We start from the raw sequence: 23,002 nt of genomic DNA, 5'->3' as shown, positions 1-23,002 counted from the left end.
CCTCCATCCCCACACACACTATTGTATCCTCGTAGTACTCACAGTTATCTTTTTCTTATAATCGGTGATGATTTGGATATCCTCTCCCATCTCCATATTGAATTAGTAATACTAGTTCTCGGATATAGGAAGTGAAGTGAGCCACCCCTACTACCCCATACTTGTTAAAGTATATATATATATATATATATCGATATAGAGCATGTCCGTTTCAAGTTTTATATATTCATCAAGGATTAACTACATCGTTACAATTAGTCTCTTCTTTTATATCGTGAGCTTATAGAGTGCACCTAGAAATTAGTCATTACTTGTAAGAAGACTAAATTTTTTAATTGTTAAAGATAGGATAATATTCACTTTTTTAAACAAACTATAAGCCAGGGTTTGTATTGTTAACAGTCACCTGGGTATAATATTCTTTGCAAAAGCTTAACTTACTTAGAGAGCGAAAATCCTATAGAAACACAGGGATTACTACACAAAACACATTAAATGGAATCATCAGACGTTATAGATTATGAGGCTTTGCCTGATCATGCACCATTGGCACATCAACTTATGGCCGGTGCTTTTGCCGGTATAGCTGAGCACTCGGTTATATTCCCTCTCGATGCTCTGAAGACAAGACTTCAAGCAATGCACGCTATAAGCACAACCGGTGGCCAGCCTATCCCATCTACAATGCTAAGACAATTGTCTAGCATATCAGCACAAGAGGGTTCCATGGTCCTGTGGAAAGGTGTCCAATCTGTATTGCTGGGTGCTGGTCCTGCGCATGCTGTGTATTTCGCAACTTATGAGATGGTCAAATCATTCCTTATAGATGAAGCTACTAGTACTTCAAAATACCACTTCTTCAAGACCGCATTCTCCGGTGCAACAGCAACTATCGCAGCAGATGCTTTAATGAACCCATTTGATGTTATTAAACAGAGAATTCAGTTAAACACAAATATATCGGTGTGGGACACAGCCAAGAGAATATATTCCAAAGAAGGTTTCCAGGCTTTCTACTCATCATATCCTACAACTCTAGCTATAAATATACCGTTTGCTGCATTCAACTTCGGTATATATGACACAGCTACAAGGTATTTCAATCCAAGTGGTGTTTACAATCCCTTCATACATTGTTTATGTGGTGGTATCAGTGGTGCGGCATGTGCGGGGTTGACTACCCCATTGGACTGTATAAAGACGGCCTTACAAGTACGAGGCAGCGAAAAGGTGTCTATGGAGGTGTTTAAGCAAGCTGATACTTTCAAGAAGGCCACAAGAGCTATATATCAAGTTTATGGCTGGAGGGGTTTTTGGAGTGGTGTCAAACCAAGAATTTTGGCTAACATGCCTGCGACTGCCATTTCCTGGACTGCATATGAGTTCGCAAAGCACTTCTTGTTCCATTATTAGGCATATTGGTTTATTAAGTTGGACTTTGAAAGCGTCCCATGATAGACATTCTTAACTTAATCTTTTATTATAATTGATCACACAATCGTTTGCATGTGAAATACCTGCTCTTCATTAATTTTTTTCTATTATACTAAGCATAGGTTCTCGACAATAGGGGGCCCCCGAAAACTAGTTTAATGCGTTCGCTTTAATTTATTTTATATTATTAATTCCTGTTATTTAATTAATTCTTTATGTACATTAATTGGTAAAATACAAGTTGTCTCTGATCAATTTGGCATTATCTTTTACATTGACAATATTACTTGAGAGAGCGCAATTTTGAATCATCTGGGATGACGTCATTTCATTTTAGGCATAGAAAATTAAGGCTTGGGTACTTAATATGGGAGATGAGCTCTAATATCGATATTAAAAGGCATTGGGTTATTGTTAAACAGACCACTTAAAGAAAGCTGTACAGGCAGTAGCACAAAATGAGAGTAGTATACATTAACACTCTCATTCTTGTTACTTATTGTACCTTTAGTTATGCTGCTGGAGTTGGTAGTCATCTTACATTTCTTTTGAGAGTTATAAGTGATCCATCAGTTTTCGAAGAAACACAATTGAATATTAATTCTCAGTATTATTTTCCGTGGCTGAAGTCCGGTGCCTTTTTCCCAGATGCCTTGTATTCTTGTTCTTTGAATAACAAGAAATGGCATGATTTCGCAGAATATACCCATTGGTCACCATTTCTCGAACTCGCAATAAATTATTGGAGGGATACATATGGTGATAAGAAAAATGACATTATGTCTGAGGAATCACAGAAGCTGGCCGCTTTTTTGTTAGGTATATTCACTCATCAAGTGGTGGATGTTCCATGGCATGCATTAGGTGAAGGGTATAGAGATCATGGACTATTGAAAGTGCTAGCTGAACTGGAGTTTAATAGCGATCTGAACAAAGCACATTCATATTTAGATATTATAGGTGATTTTCTTATTATGGCAGATATGTTGGAAGGTGTTGATAATGAAGCCGACAATTTAATATGGAAGTTTTTCAACTCCTTAGATTGGGCGCTTCCATCACCTAGGGATATAAGCGCCCTGGTCTCATTATCTGGGTTTTCTGAAGTAGACATTAACTACAGGGATATAGAGAAATGTGTAACTCGTGGTATGACAGCCTTGAATAGCGAGGTCAGATTGATAGCTACAGATAAATTGCCATATCTCCTGCTGGCTTATAATTCCTCTCCGAAAGCAAGAGAGCTTATAAAGTATAATAAAGTTGGCGGGGAATTTGACTTAATATTGACATTAAAGCGCAAGGTCAAAGGTTTTTTAAGGAAGTTTAAAAACAATGAGATGGTTTCATATCTTGGAGATGGAGATACAGGATACGATTCTATTGATATAATAGAGAGAAGTATGCCCAACAGAGTTGTGCCTCTTCATAGTAAAAGTTTTGGCAGTTTCAAAAAGTATTGGATTGGTAGGAAAGACTCCCATTTGGGTGAGAATATGTTATTTGTTAAACTAAACGATACCAAATTTTACTTGATATCATGTTCCTCATTTACAGATCGTTATGGTCAGGTATATATAATACCTATCTGCAAGGATAATAAGCAGCTAATCTATGACTCAACAATTTCACCAGTGCTAAAAATTAAGGGTAGTTCTATAGGAAAAATTGAAATTTCATATAATGACTCTCACGCATTAATTGTAATAGATTCATTTTCCCGTGTTATTAAAATTTACCACTCCGCTAGTGAACATTATTCTTATCAAATTGATGATTGTGATATGAATAACCTGAAAATTGTTTCAATTATTTATGATAGATCTACAGATATGAATACAATATTTTTAGCGGACAAGCTCTATGGCAAAAATGAAAAAGGGAAGGTTATTTCTTTTGAGATTGATGGTTCAGGTAGACCAATAAAGAATACTGGTACTGGTAAAGTACTACTGCAAACAGTGATGGATCCATCCACTTTTAAGTTAGGAAACTATGTCCATACTGCATCATCTGTTCTTATTTCCGGGAAGTCTATGTATATTGCTGCAGCGGGGGCTGGTGTGGTCATGAGATGTCACGTAAGCGCTGTTCCTTTATCTGAAGAATCTTGTTCAATTGTCAATATCCCAAATAATCCTGAAAACTCCGATATTAGTGAAATTGTGCCTTTACCTTCAAGAATACATGGGGATTTTGGAAAGACATTGTTGTCAATTTTTCATCAAGATGAAATCTACATTCTGATTTCTCAGCCTCTACACAATTTTGTCCATGTTTACAAAGAAATTTTTGGAAATTTACGGTATCTAACAAAACTTACAGTTCCAATCAGGTTAGATGAGATACCGCAACTTGTTGGGTTTGGAACATCAATGGTTTTTGACAAAGTTGAAGGTGTTTTACATATTGCCTCACCTGGTATAAATGGCGGTAAAGGAGCTATTTGGACTGTTTCTTTTTCGGAGATTGTAGAGGCAGCTCATAGAAATACCATAGAGCTTAATCCCAATAATCATGTAAAATATACCAATCCGCTTTCATCTATCCATGCTCGTAGCTTTGGTTTTTCTTTAGCTTGGTGTGATGAAGGTCAGTTAGCAGTGGGGGTCCCAGAATTTGGATATAATAGCATAGGGTTGGAAGAAGTTGCAGGAGCTATTTTAATTTATTAATGCATTTTATACAGGAGAGCCTATATTTATTTAATCTATAATTCATCGGGTTTCAATGCCATATTAATTCATGTAATCTTATCTATGGAAGCAATTGAAATTTGCCCTTGTAATCGGCTAGAATATTTTTTAGTATATACAGAGTTCCAGTAACTTTTCTATTTACAAGTTAATCATCTTGCAGCTCCCTCTCTTTTTTTCTTTGTAATTTTTTATTTAGCTTTTCTATTCGTTGCTGCTTTTTTAGTTCTTTCAAAGATCTCTTATCAATACTGTCATCTTTATTTACTTTTGGAGTGAGTCTTATAATCATTTTACCGTTTGCTCTACCTTCAATAATAGGATCGGTAGATATATCAGAAACCAAGAGTTTTAATTGCTCAATTATTGATTCTCTCCTCTCAATCTCGGATGGTCTTAATCGTTTCTTAGAAGGAGGTTTTTCTTCTTCTACATTTTCAAAGTTTTCCATCCACTTAGAACCACCAAGGTCTTCTTTATCTGCTATATATAAATTAACTTTGTTTCCCTTTTTCAGCATCGACGTAATATCATGAGCCTTTTGTTTTGCTAGGTCATCCTCTTTTATACTCCACGAGATCTTGATGTGTTTAAGGTTGTCCTCGTTTGTTTTAGAATTTTCGAAGAACTTTCTTGGTAACAGACCCATCGATTTCAGCTCTTCTTCCTTCTTTTCTGCCAAATAGTCAGAGTATTTCTTTAGAGCTGTCTTAGTATCTACAAGTTTAACAAATGGTAGTTGTTCAGTTTCAGTATTAATGATATTAACAATGTTTATCCCATGTTGACTTAAATCAATTCCTTTAGCAAATTCCCTGATATTAGAGTCCTCAACTTTACCAGAAATTTGATTAAAAAACCTTATGTTACCTTTAGAGTTTGTCTCAAAAACCTTTGATAGCATGTGGTTAGCAGCTTCTTTTGCCCTTTCAGTACCTGAACTCCATCTAACAGCCATCGGTTTCTTTCGCCTCCGATTTTCACCGTTGTGGTGATGATCATATTTCTTTCTGTTCTTGATATTTGATTTCGCAGTGCCTCTCTTGAGCCAGGCATCAATTGCTATACCTGCATTTAATGCCGGTGATGCGCTATTGAGGCTTAGGAAACTGCTATGGAACTGTCGCACTGGCCTGCAGCACAATATTGATCTTATCATAGCAATAGAAGTAGAAAATTTGTGGCTGTTTGTAGTAATTCCACTCGCGTTGCAGCATTGTATAACCGAAATTACAACTGTACATGACTTTATTTTTTTGTACTTTTGCTACAATTTAAGGAAATTTTTCATGTTTAAGGCGCAAGGCAGACGGAAAGAATATGTCAGTTCCGAGATTCGAAAAAACTTTTAGATATTTGATATAATTAAAACAAATAAGAATGAATTGTAAGAAATATTAATTAAAATGAATATATTAAAATAAAATGCGAAATACTGTAAATTGTGTAATAGCTTGCGACATAAGCTTGATATTATATAATGAAAAGAAATACTAAATGATATTATATGATAATAATGATGGTGGTAGATAAATAAAAAGCAAATGTAATGATTGCTTCTGTGAGACTACATTATCTTAGCCATGACGACATAATTTCATTTCAAGGAAGACAAGGAAAAGACGGAGTGTGGTAGTATGTCTTTAGAATGTCTTACTAGTTAATTGAGATTTAGCGCATGCAACTAAGTAGTATTAGTCATTGTGTATGTCAATCATTGAGAGGCACTAACTAACTTATCTCTTGGTAAATCTAAATTAGTTATTGACACCAAGAACCATAGCTAACAAGGCCATTCTGACGTACAGACCATATTTCATTTCTCTAAAGTATGCAGCACGATGGTCATAGTCAACTTCTTCCTTAATTTCGTTTACACGAGGTAGAGGGTGCATAACGGCCATGTTTTGTTTGGCATGGGATAAGATCTTGTTGTCGACAATATAGAAGTCCTTTAGACGTTCGTATTCTTCAGTACTCTTGAATCTTTCTTCTTGCACACGAGTACAATACAAGACATCAGACTTGGAAATTATTTCTGGAGTCAAAGCAACACTCTCGACACCTAGTTGGCCCTTACTGTTCAATTCTTCTCTTAAAGATTCAGGAAGTCTTAACTCGGGAGGAGAGACAAGATTGATTCTGATTTGGTAATGCATTAGTAGACGACATAGAGAATGAACAGTTCTACCATGTTTCAAGTCACCCATAAATGTTACTGTGATACCATTAACTGTACCAATTTCTTCACGAATAGTAAACAGGTCAAGGAATGCCTGAGTAGGATGTTCACGAGAACCATTACCACCATTGATAATTGGTACTGGCGAGTATTTAGCGGCTATGTGAACTGACATCTCTTCAGAATGACGCATCACAATAGCATCAGTATAGCACGCTAATGTTCTAATAGTGTCTTGTAAGGTTTCACCCTTCTTTACCGATGATACATTTGGATTGATGTTCACAACTCTACCACCCAAACGTTCCATGGCGGCAATAAAAGAAGAGCATGTACGAGTGGATGGTTCATAGAAGATGGTTGTGATAATGTGACCCTTCATCAAGTCCAAAACACCTTCACGTGCAACAGCAGCTCTTAATTCCTGGGCAACAGCAAACAAAGCATGGAAATCAGCACGAGAGAATTGTTTGATAGATAAGATATGTCTACCCTGGAAAGGATTATTTCCTCTGATTAGGTTTTGTAGTGCACTTGGGGCAGTTAATTCTCTTGGAGGTTTAGAAGACATTAGTTTCTGCTGGATAGGAGCATCAGGGATGGAGTTTTCAGCAGAGTCTACATCCATTAGTTTGTCGTCATGAATTGTCATTCTTCTACCGGTAGATTGAATGGCTGGGGCATTCTCAACTGAAGCTTGAACCAATTCACTCTTCATTTTTAGGGTACCCTTGGGCTCTGTGGCAACAAGTTCACCACTTAAAACTAGTGTTTCATCATTCACAACAACTCTTTCAATACCACCTCTTAAGGAAGTGTTAGAATGAGGAGTCCATCTCTTCTTACTTGCAAAGGAGAAATCAAGATCTAATTCCACAAGAGAGTTTTGAGTTGGAATGTTGAATATTTTGGCTGGATTATCATGTAATTTTTCAACAATATCATCAACAGTTAGCTTACCTTCTTCAACAGCAGATAGTAATAATGGTAGAGCATCTTTGATACCTAAACCAACCTCAACCTTGTTGCCAGTTATTTCAGCCAATTGAGTAGGAACAGAGCCAATACTAAATGCATCAATAGCACTCAAATTCTTCCAGAAAAATTCTTGGTCTTCCTCAGTTGGTAAGAACATAGCTTCTGGCCATTGCTCCTGTGTAACAAATAGAGAGTACACATTAATGTCACAAGTGACCTTAGGATCTTTTTCTTTGACAGTCATAATCAAAGACAAGTCTTCCTTTTTGGAGACACCGGTTATATGAATTGAACGGTTCTGCAATGATGCTAACAAAAGAACAGAAGCTAGATCTGAGGTCTTGGCCTCAGTAATGACTTGCTTGTTAGAAGGCCAGTTACTTAGAAGCTCAGATATAGTTGAAACCTTGTTCTTCAATTCATGCAGAGGTAGGTATAAGGCATTTGCTTTATCAGCAGATTGTGCTATTTGTTGGGCGTTATGCGCAGTCCCAGCTATAGTAAATGCAAAGTCAGTGTGACAGCTATTATTTGAGACAGAGGTAGCTACTTTGATAGATGCTGCGTCATTGATAACAGGGCCCCTTGACGCTCTTGGCATAATTTGACAATATGAGAAACCAGATTCCAAGAATAAACGAGTAGTTTCCTTTAGTTCTGCAGGTCCTTCCACAACATTGGTAATGTTTGGTACATATGTGGTAATATTGATCAAACCAGGGATTGTTACAGTTCTATGAGAAGTTTGGGCATCACGTTCAGAAACATTTAAGGAAATGTTTTGTGCTAAAGCTTCGACTAGCAGCTTTGCACACTTAACGTTAGTAACCAAAGGAACAGAGTAATCAACAGCCATACGACGGGTTCTGTAACCTTTAGAAACATAAGACGCAGGACGACGGAATCTGTTTGCAGATGGGAGGTTGATATATAGATCGATTTCATTATTAGCCAAATGTTGAGTTAAGGAGTATTCTTTCTTTTCAGGTTCATCTTCATTCAAGACTTCTAAATACTGTACTGACAAACCATGTTCTGTCAAGAAATCAGCTGTACCAGCAGTGGCGAATAGTTTGTAACCCATATTATACAGCTTTTGAACAGAGGGCAATAATTCAATCTTTTCCTTGTAGGACCCGACTGATAACAAGATATTCTTCTTTGGTAGTTTAAATCCTGTTGCTAGTAAAGATTTTAGGTAAGCTTCGTGCTTTGAATGACCAAAAGTAGCAACTTCACCAGTGGATGCCATTTCAACACCCAAAACTGGATCAGCACCAGCCAATCTTGGGAAAGAGAATTGTGGTACCTTAACAGCAACATAGTCATCAGGTAGCTTTTCAACTGGGTATGGAGCAAAAGGCAAGCCCATGATGGCTTTTGTTGCAAGTTCGATCAAGTTTACGCCTACAACCTTAGAGATAAATGGGAAAGAACGTGAAGCACGCACATTACATTCGATGACCTTAATTTCATTGTCCTTAGCAATAAATTGAATGTTGTATGGACCTGTGATCTTCAGAGCTTTACCAATCTTTGCGGTAGCAACAACAATTCTGTCGACTGTTTCGGGTGCCAGATCTTGAGGTGGAACAATCAAGGTAGCATCACCTGAATGAACACCAGCGTTCTCAACGTGTTCGGAAACAACATGCATAACCAGTTCACCATTACGGGCAACCGCATCCATTTCGATTTCCTTAGCATTTTCAATATACTTCGTAATGACAACAGGATAATCACGAGAAACTTCTACAGCTTGGTTCAAGTAAGATTCCAAATCGTTCTTTGAGTAGACAGTGTTCATGGCAGCACCAGATAGCACGTATGAAGGACGGACTAAAACTGGGTAACCCACTTTCTCGGCAAAATCTTCAGCTTCATCCATTGAGGTTAGTTCTTTCCAAGCTGGTTGATCAACACCAATCTGATCCAACATACGTGAGAATTTGTAACGGTTTTCTGCAGAATCAATCATATCTGGAGAAGTACCTAGAATCTTTACATTTTCACGGTGCAATGACATGGCAATGTTATTGGAGGTTTGACCACCCATTGAAACAACAACACCGTTTGATGCTTCAGCTTCGTAGATATCCAAAACCCTTTCAAGGTTGATTGTTTCAAAGTAAAGCCTGTCAGCCTCGTCATAATCAGTTGAAACAGTTTCTGGGTTGTAGTTGATCATAATAGTCTTAATGTTGTTTGCGCGTAGTGTTCTTACCGCGGTAACAGCACACCAATCAAATTCAACTGAAGAACCAATACGGTATACACCAGAACCTAGAACCATAACACCATGGTCGTTAAATTCGACATCGTGCTCAGCAGCATTGTAAGTCATGTACAAATAATTTGTGTAAGCTGGGAACTCAGCAGCAACTGTGTCGATTTGCTTTACAAATGGAATTATACCATAGTCCTTTCTTAGACGACGGATAGCAACTTCGTTAGAACTAGTGAAAGAGGCAATTTGTCTATCATCAAAACCAAGTTGCTTAGCCTGTCTCAAAACAGTTGGGCTTAAACCCTCAATTCCGCCACATGAGCTGACCTTAGAGGCAAATTTAACCAGATCGTATAGCTTGTTCAAGAACCATTTGTCAATGTTGGTCATTTCCCATACCTTTTCAACTGAGTAACCCAACTTATCGAATGCGTTCGCAATAGCAAAAATACGTAAATCGGATGGATTTTGTAATTCGTAGTCGATGTCTATTTCTAGGTCGGTAGCATTGAAACCCAAATTAGAATACTCAGTTGATCTGATAGCTTTTTGGATGGCTTCTTCAAAGGTTCTACCAATACTCATAACCTCACCAACAGATTTCATAGAAGAAGACAACTCGGTGGATACTCTTGTAAATTTCTTCAAATCCCATCTTGGCATTTTAACAACACAGTAATCTAAGGAAGGTTCAAAACAAGCACAAGTAGACTTTGTGACGGAGTTTTTTACCTCATTCAAAGGAATATTCAAACCTAACTTGGCAGCTGTGTAAGCTAATGGGTAACCAGTTGCCTTAGAGGCAAGAGCAGAAGAACGAGATAAACGTGCATTAACTTCAATAATACAGTACTCTTTAGAGAACGGATTTAGGGCATATTGAATGTTACATTCACCAACAACACCCAAGTGTCTAATAACATTAACAGCAGTGGTTCTTAGCATATTGTAATCTTCATCAGAAAGAGTCTGGGATGGTGCAACAACGATAGAATCACCAGTGTGAATACCCAGAGGATCGAAGTTTTCCATGTTACAGACAGTGATACAGTTATCAAATGCATCACGAACAACTTCATATTCAACTTCTTTCCAACCCTTCATCGATCTTTCGACAAGAACTTGAGGAGAAGAAGCAAAAGCAACATTACATAGGTCAATCAATTCTTGTTCGTTGTTGGCAAAACCAGAACCTAAACCACCAAGTGCATAAGCGGCACGCACAATAACTGGGAATCCAATATCTTTGACAGCAGCCAAAGCTTCTTCTACAGAGTTTGCAGCCTGAGATTTGGCACACTTTTCATCGATTTCATCGATTGCATTAGCAAACAATTCACGATCTTCAGTAGTGATGATGGTATCAATTGGGGTACCTAAAACTTTAACACCTAAGCTTTCAAATTCATCCTTCATTTCGATACCGACAGATAAAGCTGTTTGACCACCGAAAGTAACGTAAATAGCGTCCGGCCTTTCATGAAGAATAACTTTTCTGACAAACTCGGCAGTGACAGGCAAGAAGTAAACTTTGTCGGCAAGACCCTTAGAGGTTTGAATGGTAGCAATATTTGGGTTAATCAATATAGTGTAGATACCTTCTTCCTTCAAGGCTTTGATGGCTTGAGAACCAGAGTAGTCAAATTCACCTGCTTGACCAATAGACAGACCACCAGAACCCAAAACCAAAACTTTCTTGGCTTCGACCCTAGGGTTTTCTTTTCTATTGTTCTCAATTTTTCCGCCTGGAAATTCAACTGGCTTCAAAACACCGGAATTCTTGTGTTCTAAAACGGCATTAATGAAGACGTCGAATAAAAATTCGGTATCTCTTGGACCTGGAGTAGATTCAGGGTGGAATTGCACCGAAAAATATGGTAACTCAGTGTGATAAATACCTTCATTAGAATCATCATTTGCGTTAACAAATAATGGTTTCCAACCTGGCGTTAGTGTATCAACATCAACAGCATAACCATGGTTTTGTGAAGTAATATAACAACGACCACTGATTGTAGAAGTACATGGAATATTGTGGCCACGGTTACCGAATTTCAATTTCAATGTTGAAGCACCAGAAGCTCTAGCCAAAAGTTGATGACCTAAACAAATACCAAAAATTGGAGTTTTCTTCTTCTCCAATGCCTTGGACAGTCTGTTTGCTAAATCATTCAACACAGATGGATCACCTGGACCATTAGAAATGAATAAACCATCGTAGTCTTCTTTTGTGAAATCGTAATCCCAAGGAACAACTAATAATTCCACACCTCTCTTGACGAAACACCTGATTTGGTTATATTTCATACCAACATCAATAGCAAGAATTCTAATAGTCTTACCATCCGCACCTTTTTTAACTTCAACGTATTTGTTGTCAGATGGTGGTGTGAAAAGTTTTGGTTCCTTCAAAGAAACCTTAGCAACCAAGTTTTCCACGTTAGGGTTGACCCATTCAGGGACATCAAATACGGATTTCCATGATTCAGAAGTAGCAACCTCTAGCTTGGCAGAAGCTTCCTGCAAAGCTAGTCTACCAAGCATGGAACCACAGTTTCTCAAGTGTTTGGTCAAAGCTCTGGTGTCAATACCATAGACGGCTGGGACACCTTCTCTCTTCAACCACTGTCCTAGAGAAGATTCTGCAAGGTAATGAGAGTAGTCTTCAGTATAATGAGAAATCACCAAACCTGCAACATGAATTCTGTTACTTTCAAAGTATCTTGGAAGAGATTCAATAAATTCGTCCCTCAAGTTGAAATCTGGGACACCATAATTACCGACTAAAGGGTAAGTAATGACTAAGATTTGACCTTCATAAGAAGGATCAGTGATGGACTCTGGGTAACCGACCATACCAGTTTGGAAAACCAATTCACCGGCAACTGGTTTCTCGGCACCAAAGGAGTAACCTTGTAAGGTGGTACCATCCTTTAATTCCAACGTTACTAGACGATCACCAGTGGTCTCCATAGGAGGAGTAATTGGTGCAACAGGAGTAGTCATAATTATTATATTCTTGTATGTTTTCCTTTTTTTTTATTCTTTTTGTATACTTGCAATAACTATCAGAAAACTAGGTCCTAATAGATTGTTGGATTTTGATTAACTTATTGTTTTTTACTACTTTTCTCTACCACCAGAAAAGAAGTTTGTGCAATAAGATTTTGTTTTTAATAGAAAGAGTAGTTTATCTTGATCGATAAAGTCTATTGATAATTGAAAGGCTTCTTATTTTGAATATAATCAGTCTTTAATAATGTCTGTATGAAAAGAATGTTAGTAAAAAGCTGGCCGAAAAAGAGAGAAAGTATCAGTTTTTCCTTCTAGTGTTTCCAACTATCAACCACACTTCCCAAGTTCCTACTATTTACAATACCAATCTCGACCCAGTATACCTGACAATATTCTCTTATAGTTGCAGATATAGTCTCAGAATATATATTCCAAATCCAGAGGTTACTCGATTGCCAATAATGCTGCTGATTATTGCTTTTTTTTTCAATTATAAGGTAGACTCTTCCTCGAGACAATGAAAAAGAAGCTACTAGCGAGAGAAAAAAGAAATTAGGGACCCTTTGATGATTATCTTCAGAAACCCCCGTACAACGGAGATGACTATCCACTCACATAGACGGTAATTTCGATTTGCTTGATTAGGACCAACGAAAGAGTCCCTCATTAAGGTCATTGTAGTTTAACGTTGTAATCGTTTTCAGGACGGTATAGTGGTTCGTGTGTACTTGCATTCAACCGTGGGGGTGGTGGGTAGCTAGAAATTGACCTTTGGTAAAACTTAAACTGGAAGGAAATGCAATAGAGTTAGAAATATAGTGAAAAATAGAAACATACTTTTTTTTCTTGTGAGCTATTGTGTAATAATGCGATAGCTTACAAGTGTTTGACCTGACAAGGAAGGATTTAAAAAAAGATATCTGCTGAGGAGTTGTATCCGAGTAAAGTAATTGTAATTGAATTCAAAGTAAGAAAAAACTTGATGTCGCCAATGTTTCTTCTATCCTAGTTGTCTATATGTATAGCTGTAGATACTTTCAAAAACTTCCTTATGAAACAGAGTCAAAATGGATGAGGTTTGCTTTGGTGTTATTATGCAAGAATAGGAAACAAGAAAAATACATAGAATAAGTGATAGAAAATAAAATAATAGTATACCTTCCAGTAACAACGAATAAAACAAGTAAACGATACTTCTTTTTAATTTTTGAATAGGAAATACAATAGAGTGAAATAACAATATGATAAAGAATTAGAACAGGTAAAAAATAGTTTCTTTTCTACCATTGACTAAAAGAGAATACTAAAAAGTTTGGAAACAAGGTCTAAACATCCTGATTATTTGACTAGTATTTATACATTTGAAAAAATCGATGAGCTCAGTCTGTTTTCTTTTTCCAACGGCGAATGAAAAATTTTCCGGCGGACAATTTCTTTAGAAAAGTGAAAAATTTTCATGCGAAGAGGGACAAACTACCATATATAGAAATTTGTCCTTTTCGTTGGAACCCTAAGTAAGACATTGTCAGTGTTTGTTAAGACTATTGAGTATCGGTGACATCATTCCATTAGTTGTAGTCGTACTGATGACTTCTGTTCTTGTTCCTGTATAGTCATCCATCTCATTGTAATGATGTCTTCATCTAATAGCCGCATAGTTACATAGTAGATTTCCTGAAAGCAATTGCGCTGTAGTATGGCTACTATTTCGGTTACTCTATTATAATATCGTACACACTTGAGTAGTCGGAACCAAATTTTTATAATTTGAGAGTAAAGTTAAAGAATATGCTATTTTTTTATTAGTGTATGCATGTTGGTATATAGTAGAAACGAAAAAATTTAACAAATGCTGTGTAAACTAGAAAGCGGCTCAAAAAACCAAATATTCGGGAAATTTATAACAATTTGCTTGGGTATAATAAACCTTTGCCACCTTTTTTGATATATTTGAAACTTTTCTTTGCTATTGATTTCTTCCTCTCGTCTTCGGGCCTTGGTTGATGCCTTGCATGTAGGCCTGCAGTCCGTTTTAACTTCAAATCTTCAATATGATCAATACGTTCAAGTCTGTCACTTGGTAATATAATGGCTCTGTCAAGAGTGTATGGCAGACCTCTGTTTCTTCCTCTAATTAGCATAGCAATGATCACAAGCTTAGAGAGAGTAGTAAATTGTCCTGACAGTGACTGCGAAGTATTTGGATATCCGAGAGATAGGCCGACAGTACCATAGGCACTCACGATCTCAAAGAGAATAGGAAACACATTAAATGCAGGTCTCGCAACGTCTTTAATCTTCCCGTTTTCACAAATACAGATAACAAAAAGACCTAAAAATAAAAACCATAAATCAAAGGATAATTGGCGCCGTAAATGTGCACCAATAAACGATTTAGATTTCTTTTCAGACACTCTTCTTTTCTTCTTTTTACCTTTGGAGGATTCTTTTTTGGCTGTCCTTTTTCTCTTCTTTGCTGAAGAGTTACTACCTCCTTCATTAGAAGAGCTTTCATCGCTATCATTTCTACCGCGTATGGATTTCGAATAATATTGTGAGTCTAGCGTTTCTTCGTCATCGTCGTTATCTCCATTTTTAGCTAATAGTTCTTCCTCCGAACTTAAATGGTCTTCATAATCTGAATCACTTGAGTCATCATCTTCTACATTCCCGTACAAACCCAAAGATTGCTCTTCGTAAACATTAGTTCTACGAATAGAAATAGCCAAAGGCAAAACAGACACGTACATCATAATCATATATGACACTTGCACTGCAGAATTAAGTTGGCTTAGATCGACAACAGAAAACCCAGCGGTTCTTGTGCTAACTGCTTGAAACAATCCCATTAAAACTCTATAACCTTTGGGATTCGGCTTCACAACGACATTATTAAAGTCCAGAATGATAAACAAAATCCAATCTGTAATGTTTAGACCTACCAAAATTCCAAATAACCACCATGTAGCGGTGCTAGGAAATAATAGCGTGAAACAACGACGAGGATGGTCCAGCAAGAAGGCCAGACTCTCCCTCAGTTGTGACAAATCTGACGATAAGTGATACATCACCCATATTATGAATCTCAATAATACAGGAAATCCAGTGTTACCTATAATTATGAACCAAATCATTACAATAAGTGGATAGGCTGCCCGATTGAAAGAGCTCATTGAATCAGGAGTTAGTGTCAAACCCAAGTCATTAAAAGCACTCATAGCTGTAAAAAAACCCCACCAACCTGGAGATACACCATCATCCCTTACAATATGTTTATATTTTGTCTTATGAGTAATCCAAGGAAGTAGCATTGTGAATGACATGATATGAAAGCCCAGGTAATAGATAACAAGAATTTTGCATAATAATTTAATCGATCTATATTCAACACCACCTAATTCTTCCTTCTGTGCTCTACTTAGATCGACAAATAAAGAATTACGTCCAACTGTAGGCTCCCAAGACAGATAGTTGGCACTCATTGTCCGAGAAAAAGGATGACGACTAAAATTGTAGTCATTATTAAAAGAAACGCCAAAATAGCCCTCCTCATTCATGTCGGGATCAATTTGGTAACCATCGTTGTAGTCAATCGTGTTATACCTGTCAATATTACCATTTCTAATGTCTTCGTTATCTTCATCATTAGACATCGTCCTTTGATGGCCCTCATTATGACTGTCAAAAACGGTGGGTAGTGTGTCCTCAAAATCAAATTTTTTATTCCATCCTAATTTTCTATTCTTCTTGTTTTTCCTGTGTTTTCTTTTCCAATTTTTGTATACCATTTTTTGGAAGTCAGGTTTTTGAGCTAACTTATTGAGATCCTCAGGTGTTATATTATCCATAGTCATCGCTCTCTCCATAGTAAGTCTTACCGGGTCAGGCTTTCTATCCTCAGTGTTGTTATATGATACAGTTTTGGATAGCCCATTGTAGTCAGAACTGGCTGGATTATTATCATCGTCATCACTCTCATTGTCTGCAAAGTAATCTTCACCGTTGTCTTGATTAGTCTCTTTCTGAGAACCTTTCTGCTTGTTCACATTTTTTATTGAAGGATTAAATGGCGATTCATTTTTCTCAAATGGTCCACTAGAAAGTCTCCTTTTAAGATTATGCCGTATCCGCTTACCTTTGGACAATTGCTTGAGAAATAAATTACTTGATGTTCTTTTATGTGCATTATGTGGTATGTTGGGTCTTGTGGCTTCCATAATATGAAAATTTTGTGTTCTTCTCTTCCTAGGAGGTTCTGTAATGTTGAATTGAATTTTCGGCTCACCTCCTTTGTTGGGAGTTCTAGCATTTCTATCATTTGTATTTTCACCATTACTTTCGGAATCATCGCTTGCAGCGTTCTCACTATTAATTGAATCGTTATTATGGCGTTCGATATTATCCTGTGTGATAGATGCTTCCGACTCATAATTTAGGTTCCGTTCCTGATCAGTTCTTCTTCTATATAAACGATTATTTCCACTTTGTATATCCTGAATTGAATCTGAATCTTCATTCACTTCTGTATTCTCATATTCATGGGAATCACCGTCAGAATAAGCATCATCTGAATCTAAGGGACTTACTTCCTCTGTTGATTGGGTTGCATTCTCACCCTCTAATCCTTCTTCAGAATTGTAATTACCAGCACTATTCAAGTCATCAGAAGAGTTATCATAATTCCTACCTGTAGGATGCTTATTTAGTTTGATTTTTCGAGAATTAGTGTAAGGAGAAAAATTTTCCTCTTCATCATTCTCATTCGGAAATGCATTCTCGCTAGAGGGCGATTGACTTCCACTTCTGCGACTTGGGCCTTGATTACCATGTTTATCCTTTACTTTCATTCCCATATTTATTTCATTTGCGTCTACATGTTTTGGACTTACTTCTTTGTCTGAAATTGAATGCACAGGTGTAAGTGCATTGTGACCCATTGACTGTGATTGTACAGTTGGTTTTATGTTCTGTCTATCTTGTGGTGAACCTATTACCAATGCTGGACCTTCCTCGTTATCATCTATATTAGAATGTTTATCCTGTAGCATCATAATTGAACGGTACATATCCTGAGGAGATATATCTCTCGACCTTCTCCTTTTAAACCGTTCTACGGGAACAGTAAGGTTTGGGTTTGAGTTAGGTATAGTGTAGTCAATTGGCTGCTCATATGGCGTTCTACTTTCACCATCTTCAAGAACAGACCCAGATGGTAGAGTTGAATTTAGTGATCTTGGACTAGCTGTTTTTTGAATTTTACTTGGACCAAGGCCTTTGAATGTTGGTAAACTGTTTTGTGTACTTTGGGAATCCATGGCGTCCTGTTGGCTCTCGATTGAGTTTTGTTCATCTCTATTAACAAACTCACCACTAAACAACTTCTCTTGGAAATTTGATCTTTGGGAATTTTCTTGATTTGATTTATGTATAGGTATAGTTGTATTCGTTCGTAGCCTAGAAAGAGTTCTCGCAGTTTTTTCTCTCTCTAAGATTGTTTTTGTCCTTCTCATTTTATAATTCCTCTTGGATGTATCTCTAATATTGTCAAAGTATCGCTCGAACCAATATAATCTCACAAATGCGAGTGTGCCGTGAATTGCAATGGGAGTGCAAAGACAGCATATAATGTATATTATCATCTGTTGATATAAAGTAAGTTCATTGATATTAACCGTATTCAAACCACCTTGAGTGGTAGCCCCAGCTGCCAAAAACAAAATATCGATATAACTGAAATTTTTAACAGGATAAAGTAAAATAGACGCCAGAATTGTCATGAATATTATGTAAAAATAATGGACAGCAATAAAATTGGGAAAGATATACTTTTGAATTGGCTTTACATGGTGGCCACTTTTTGCTATGAAATCTCTGAATTTATGACCAAAACTCTTGTTGTATGAGAAGTTGAATTGAGTAAGAGTTTGCACTCTACTCAGTCTTCGCCTCAGTTCCATATGATTCTTTTTATGCCTGCCTTAGATATTGCAAATATAATAATTAGAAAAAGTTTCTTCCCAGATTCTATCTGTTTTTGATATGGAAAGTCTTAGTTGAGATTAGTCAAAGAGCAAAACCTTAGGGATAATATCTATCGCTTAGTAAATCCTAATTGTTTTGTACCCGGAGGAAATTGGCTGAGATCTCAACTAATCGTTCTTGTATCTGAACAATAAAGAAGTGAGTTTGAAAACAAAAAGGTATCCACGACTTTTTGACTCTTGTGTATGGAATCCGTTTCCACAGAGATCAACTGCAAATGTAGACAAGAGGATGGAGAGCAGTGGGTGTCCTCTGCTAGATATTCACTCCCTCAACGACTCTTTAACTCAAAAGAATAACCTATTTAATTGTTATACTAAGACTTCCGATCAAGAAAATGGTATGGCATTAATATATTAAAATGTCATGTTCATTAAATTTGATAAATAGTAAATTACCCCGGTATGCCATCACTGGTTTTCACTTCGTCAGTTTTTTTGCAGTGCGATAAATTGTTTGTATCAATGGACCGAAAAATGTTGTTTATCACAGCACTAGTTGCTAACTGATGCGCATCGTGTTCCACACCAAAACATTAAAATAACAACAACTCGTATGGAAGTGATGCGATACTATCAGTGGACCAAGCCTCGTTATGACGTCTGTATACCTGTTGCTATTCATGCCTTGTGTGCCATCGTCAATGCATTTCTCTAACTCCTTATTGCTGATCAACTTCCATCAGTGGAAATCAATTATTGCTGAATATCAATTATCAGACTGCCCAAAAATTGCTGTAAAATGCTTACACAAGACCTATAATTTAAGGATAGCTAAATTCTTACTATGAGGTAAGATTGCCCTTCTAGTACAACCGAATTAAAAAAACAGTTGGAAATATGAATAGATTGCATGTATAAGTATAAAAAATTATAAAAAAAAATTGAACAAGGCATACATAAATTAAATAATTTCTCTGTGCTAAACAATGCTTTGATCATAATCAATAGTATGCACAAAAGATAAATGACATGATTATCGAGATACAAACATCTTTAGTTTGAAGTATAATCCATAAAACCACATGTATTTCGAACTTGATAGAACAATTTAATTGGAGTTGGTCAGCATACAAGCTAGTTGCTGATGTCCATGACTTGTCCCCTGTTCTATCACCTAGAATTGACCCTTTTGTAAATTTGTCTGTCGTTCGATAACTTACAGTTTATTACAAACCACCTTTATGCAATGCAGGTACTGTCCTGTGAAGACCGTCCTCACCCTTTTCAGCTAGTATTCTTTTCCGGATTTCTAATCTTTTAGTAATGTATGGCCCCATTTGGACGTCGATGCTACGATATTTTGCTAGCCATGGATGCTCATACAGATTAGAATAATTGGGTCTTCTATCAGGGATCTTTTGCAGACACAACGACACGAAGTCTTGGGCCTCATCACTGAACTTATCTGCTGGCAGTTTAGGGGGTGGTCCATCTACGATTGCACTTAGTTGCGAGAATATATTATCGAATGTTTCTGGAGGATAAGGATATCTACCTAATGCCATCTCTAGTATACTTAGACCCAATGACCATATGTCTGACTGCACTGTATATGTTCCTCTATCAGGGTTCAGAGATTTTATTCTCTCAGGAGCCATATATGATTGACAACCTATATTTGTCTTCGCTAAGGAAGCTACCAGATTACCAGAAACACCAAAATCACACAATTTCACAGTTCCTTGCTTGGCAGAACACAGAATGTTGGTTGGCTTTACGTCTCGATGTATCACGTTATGAACCTCTTTTAGCTCCCTCAAACCTTGAATGACAGCGTTAGTGATAAATGCAAGTTGTGGCTCATCAATACCACCCATTTCGGGGTTTTCATCGTATATTTTATCTAATGATCCACCATCCATATATTCCATGCACATATAAACAGCACCCTCTATAAAAAATGCACCATAGAAGTCCACGATAAATGGTGAGTTACATTTATGAAGCACTTCTAATTCCATTAAAATTTGCCTAAATTTAGACTCATCTAATTCAAGTCTAACTTCTTTCATTGCCATCAAAACATTATTTGGCTTATGTAAAACTTTTGACACAGTACCATAATTACCATGTCCCAGTTCCTCTATAAATTGAAGCTCATCAAGTGTTATCCTTGAACTAGAACCATTGCTAAAATCAATACCTCTTGAGGAAAGTGAAAGCTTACCAGCAAAATTTAAAGAGCCCGACTTAATATCCACATATCGCGAAAAGTTTGCAAACAGACCAGTACCATTAGAGTTGCTTTTTGGTTCAGTTCCTTCCGTATCCTGCTGATCATTAGCTGATGAAATAGATGTAGTTTGAACTGCGTTCACTAAGGAACCTGGATTTGACCTCTTACCCTCAGTGCTTCCGTTATTATTCTTTATGTGATTCTTATTTGATGGAGTGGCGGCAAATTCTTGATGAACAACCGGTTTCACTGATGAAGCTGCAGGAACTGTACTTGGCATAGATGCTGGCGCGTCACCTTTTGAAGGTAGTTTCAGTTTCATTCCACCGGGCGGTAATTTCAGACCTCTTCTTGAACTCAGACTTTGCATAGGTTTTGCTGGTATCACAGTATTATGAGGAATTTGGGGAGGTCTTGGTGCCTTTCTATTTGGATTAAAAGCAGGCATATTAGGAGCCGAGGCTGTTACTGCGGGACTTGTAGAACCATAAAGATTTTGCCCGTCATTTCTTCTTACATTGCCCCCCATAGCTTCCTTAAATCCTGGAACAGGTGAAATATTATTGAGTGGACCATCTGGTGCCTGTTGAGAAGCATTGCTAATCATATTGATTGTTTCCTGGGAAGGTGTAAGCGAGGAACTATTCTGACCCGGCAATGGCGGTAGTGGTTTATTTACAATTTTTTGAATCGCTGGTACTGGCTCGTCTTTCATAGATCCGAGGCTAGGAGAAGGATTTATACTTGTACCTACGTTTCCAATGTTCTCTTCCGAATCTCCTTTCCCCAAACTGCTAGACCTATGTAGACCTCTTTGTTCTTGGAATGCTTTCACACGCGCATGTAAAGAGGCATTTATGTTACTGTAGTTTGATGACATTGAACTAGCTCTTTTCACAGTACCATTATTGCCACTAGTGGGGGCAACACCAATACCTGATCCTCCACTTCTGCTAGTAGATTCTCCTCCCAGACTATGATTGCTGTCATTACTGCTCTTTCTGTCCAATCGCACCCTCTCCATTGCCTCATTAACACTCGCTACACTATGCCTGTTGACTCTATCCATCTTCTTAATAGGAGTCCCTCCGTGAATGAAAGTCAGCCCCTTTTATATACCAAAAGCAAATATCAGAAGACTTAACAACGGCAATAAAATGTATCTCACCACTTGAAAAGACCTGTATATTTCTACTTGTACTCTATCAAATGCAATATTGCAGGTACCTGTCAAAAAATACAAAAACCTGCGCCTCTTTATCTCCACTTCAAATGGGCAAAAAAAAATGTGTCAAACACTAAAACAATAACAATAGGAATTCGATAGACAATATCAATATATTAGTTTGGCAGGAATCAGTTAACTATTGCAAATCCTCAAATCAAAATAAATTCCAAAAGTTGATTAACAAAAAACGCTTTTCCAACCCCTTCTCGTCTCCTGCGTTTACTATTATTCTTGGCACTTGCCTAGGTTGATTATCAGTGACAGCTGAGACTAAAGATCAAATAAAAAACCTACTGCTTGTAACTGATTTGCCTTTCCCAAGTTTATATCCTTCCTATATCCTTTTTGGGCTTCAAGATTCTAGAAATTGCTCTAAAAACAATTTTTTTTTTGGCTTTCTAATTTCCTCTGTTTTGCCCGGCCCACCCCCCAGTGATTGCAATTACGTGATTTTGATTAAGAAGATGAGTATAGAGTATGTCGTTTGATAAATGTATAACAATATAAAAGGTTTGTTGAACCATGAAACCGATTGCTATGTAGTTATATACCTTGGGAGGCACTGCTCCAATGGATAAGAGTTAGCTGGGAAATAGAAATCAAACAGAACTGTGTATTAAAATCCTTTACATACTATACATTTATCGCTGTGCCACCTTTCATCTTTCACTGCAGATAGTTAGACTGGGCTGCTAACGAGATCACCACACAACTGCCTAGGAATCCCAAAAGCTGAAAGAATGCCCGTCTTGACAACTGTATTTGTCTTTTGGTCGAGTGGGAGTGTGTGAAAATGGCCCGTATCTGCTGGTAGAAAAAAATCATTGCCCTTTCTATTCCAATCGGTTACAACTCGTACAACTTACTATATAATAACTCAGCCAAATTATCACATAACAACCTTATAAAAACTTGTACTCTATGAACTGATTTCCCTTTATTATTCCTCTCGATGTCTAACACTCAGTAGCACATTGCACTCCGGGAATTTGAAAATTCTCTTGTGTCGTGTCGTGACATTC

The 23,002-nt window shown here is 37.2% G+C and overlaps 7 protein-coding genes across 7 annotated transcripts; 2 read left to right on the top strand and 5 right to left on the bottom strand.

The window, feature by feature from the left end:
* Positions 1 to 495: 495 nt before the first annotated feature.
* On the top strand, positions 496 to 1,413 carry MRS3 (Fe(2+) transporter; the record flags this gene model as incomplete). Its single annotated transcript, XM_449025.1, has 1 exon — positions 496 to 1,413. The coding sequence occupies one exon, from the start codon at positions 496 to 498 to the stop codon at positions 1,411 to 1,413; it is 918 nt and encodes a 305-aa protein (XP_449025.1).
* A 479-nt stretch (positions 1,414 to 1,892) lies between these two features.
* On the top strand, positions 1,893 to 4,109 carry GVI51_L05599 (uncharacterized protein; the record flags this gene model as incomplete). Its single annotated transcript, XM_449024.1, has 1 exon — positions 1,893 to 4,109. The coding sequence occupies one exon, from the start codon at positions 1,893 to 1,895 to the stop codon at positions 4,107 to 4,109; it is 2,217 nt and encodes a 738-aa protein (XP_449024.1).
* A 169-nt stretch (positions 4,110 to 4,278) lies between these two features.
* Positions 4,279 to 5,289, bottom strand: AIM23 (Aim23p; the record flags this gene model as incomplete). The annotated part of the gene is made up of 1 exon (XM_449023.1): positions 4,279 to 5,289. The coding sequence occupies one exon, from the start codon at positions 5,287 to 5,289 to the stop codon at positions 4,279 to 4,281; it is 1,011 nt and encodes a 336-aa protein (XP_449023.1).
* Positions 5,290 to 5,887: 598 nt separating this feature from the next.
* On the bottom strand, positions 5,888 to 12,523 carry URA2 (bifunctional carbamoylphosphate synthetase/aspartate transcarbamylase; the record flags this gene model as incomplete). Its single annotated transcript, XM_449022.1, has 1 exon — positions 5,888 to 12,523. The coding sequence occupies one exon, from the start codon at positions 12,521 to 12,523 to the stop codon at positions 5,888 to 5,890; it is 6,636 nt and encodes a 2,211-aa protein (XP_449022.1).
* A 1,907-nt stretch (positions 12,524 to 14,430) lies between these two features.
* On the bottom strand, positions 14,431 to 18,489 carry TRK1 (Trk1p; the record flags this gene model as incomplete). The annotated part of the gene is made up of 1 exon (XM_449021.1): positions 14,431 to 18,489. The coding sequence occupies one exon, from the start codon at positions 18,487 to 18,489 to the stop codon at positions 14,431 to 14,433; it is 4,059 nt and encodes a 1,352-aa protein (XP_449021.1).
* Positions 18,490 to 19,742: 1,253 nt separating this feature from the next.
* On the bottom strand, positions 19,743 to 21,821 carry PBS2 (mitogen-activated protein kinase kinase PBS2; the record flags this gene model as incomplete). The annotated part of the gene is made up of 1 exon (XM_449020.2): positions 19,743 to 21,821. One exon carries the CDS (start codon positions 21,819 to 21,821, stop codon positions 19,743 to 19,745), a length of 2,079 nt encoding a protein of 692 aa, XP_449020.2.
* Positions 21,822 to 22,646: 825 nt separating this feature from the next.
* On the bottom strand, positions 22,647 to 22,805 carry MCO6 (Mco6p; the record flags this gene model as incomplete). The annotated part of the gene is made up of 1 exon (XM_002999545.1): positions 22,647 to 22,805. One exon carries the CDS (start codon positions 22,803 to 22,805, stop codon positions 22,647 to 22,649), a length of 159 nt encoding a protein of 52 aa, XP_002999591.1.
* Between the last annotated feature and the right edge of the window lie 197 nt (positions 22,806 to 23,002).

Source organism: Nakaseomyces glabratus, chromosome L, assembly GCF_010111755.1.
Source record: "Nakaseomyces glabratus chromosome L, complete sequence".
In the NCBI taxonomy this organism is placed as follows: Eukaryota; Fungi; Ascomycota; class Saccharomycetes; order Saccharomycetales; family Saccharomycetaceae; genus Nakaseomyces; species Nakaseomyces glabratus.
Note: the sequence above shows the minus strand (reverse complement) of the source record. Positions and strands in the feature narration are given on the sequence as shown.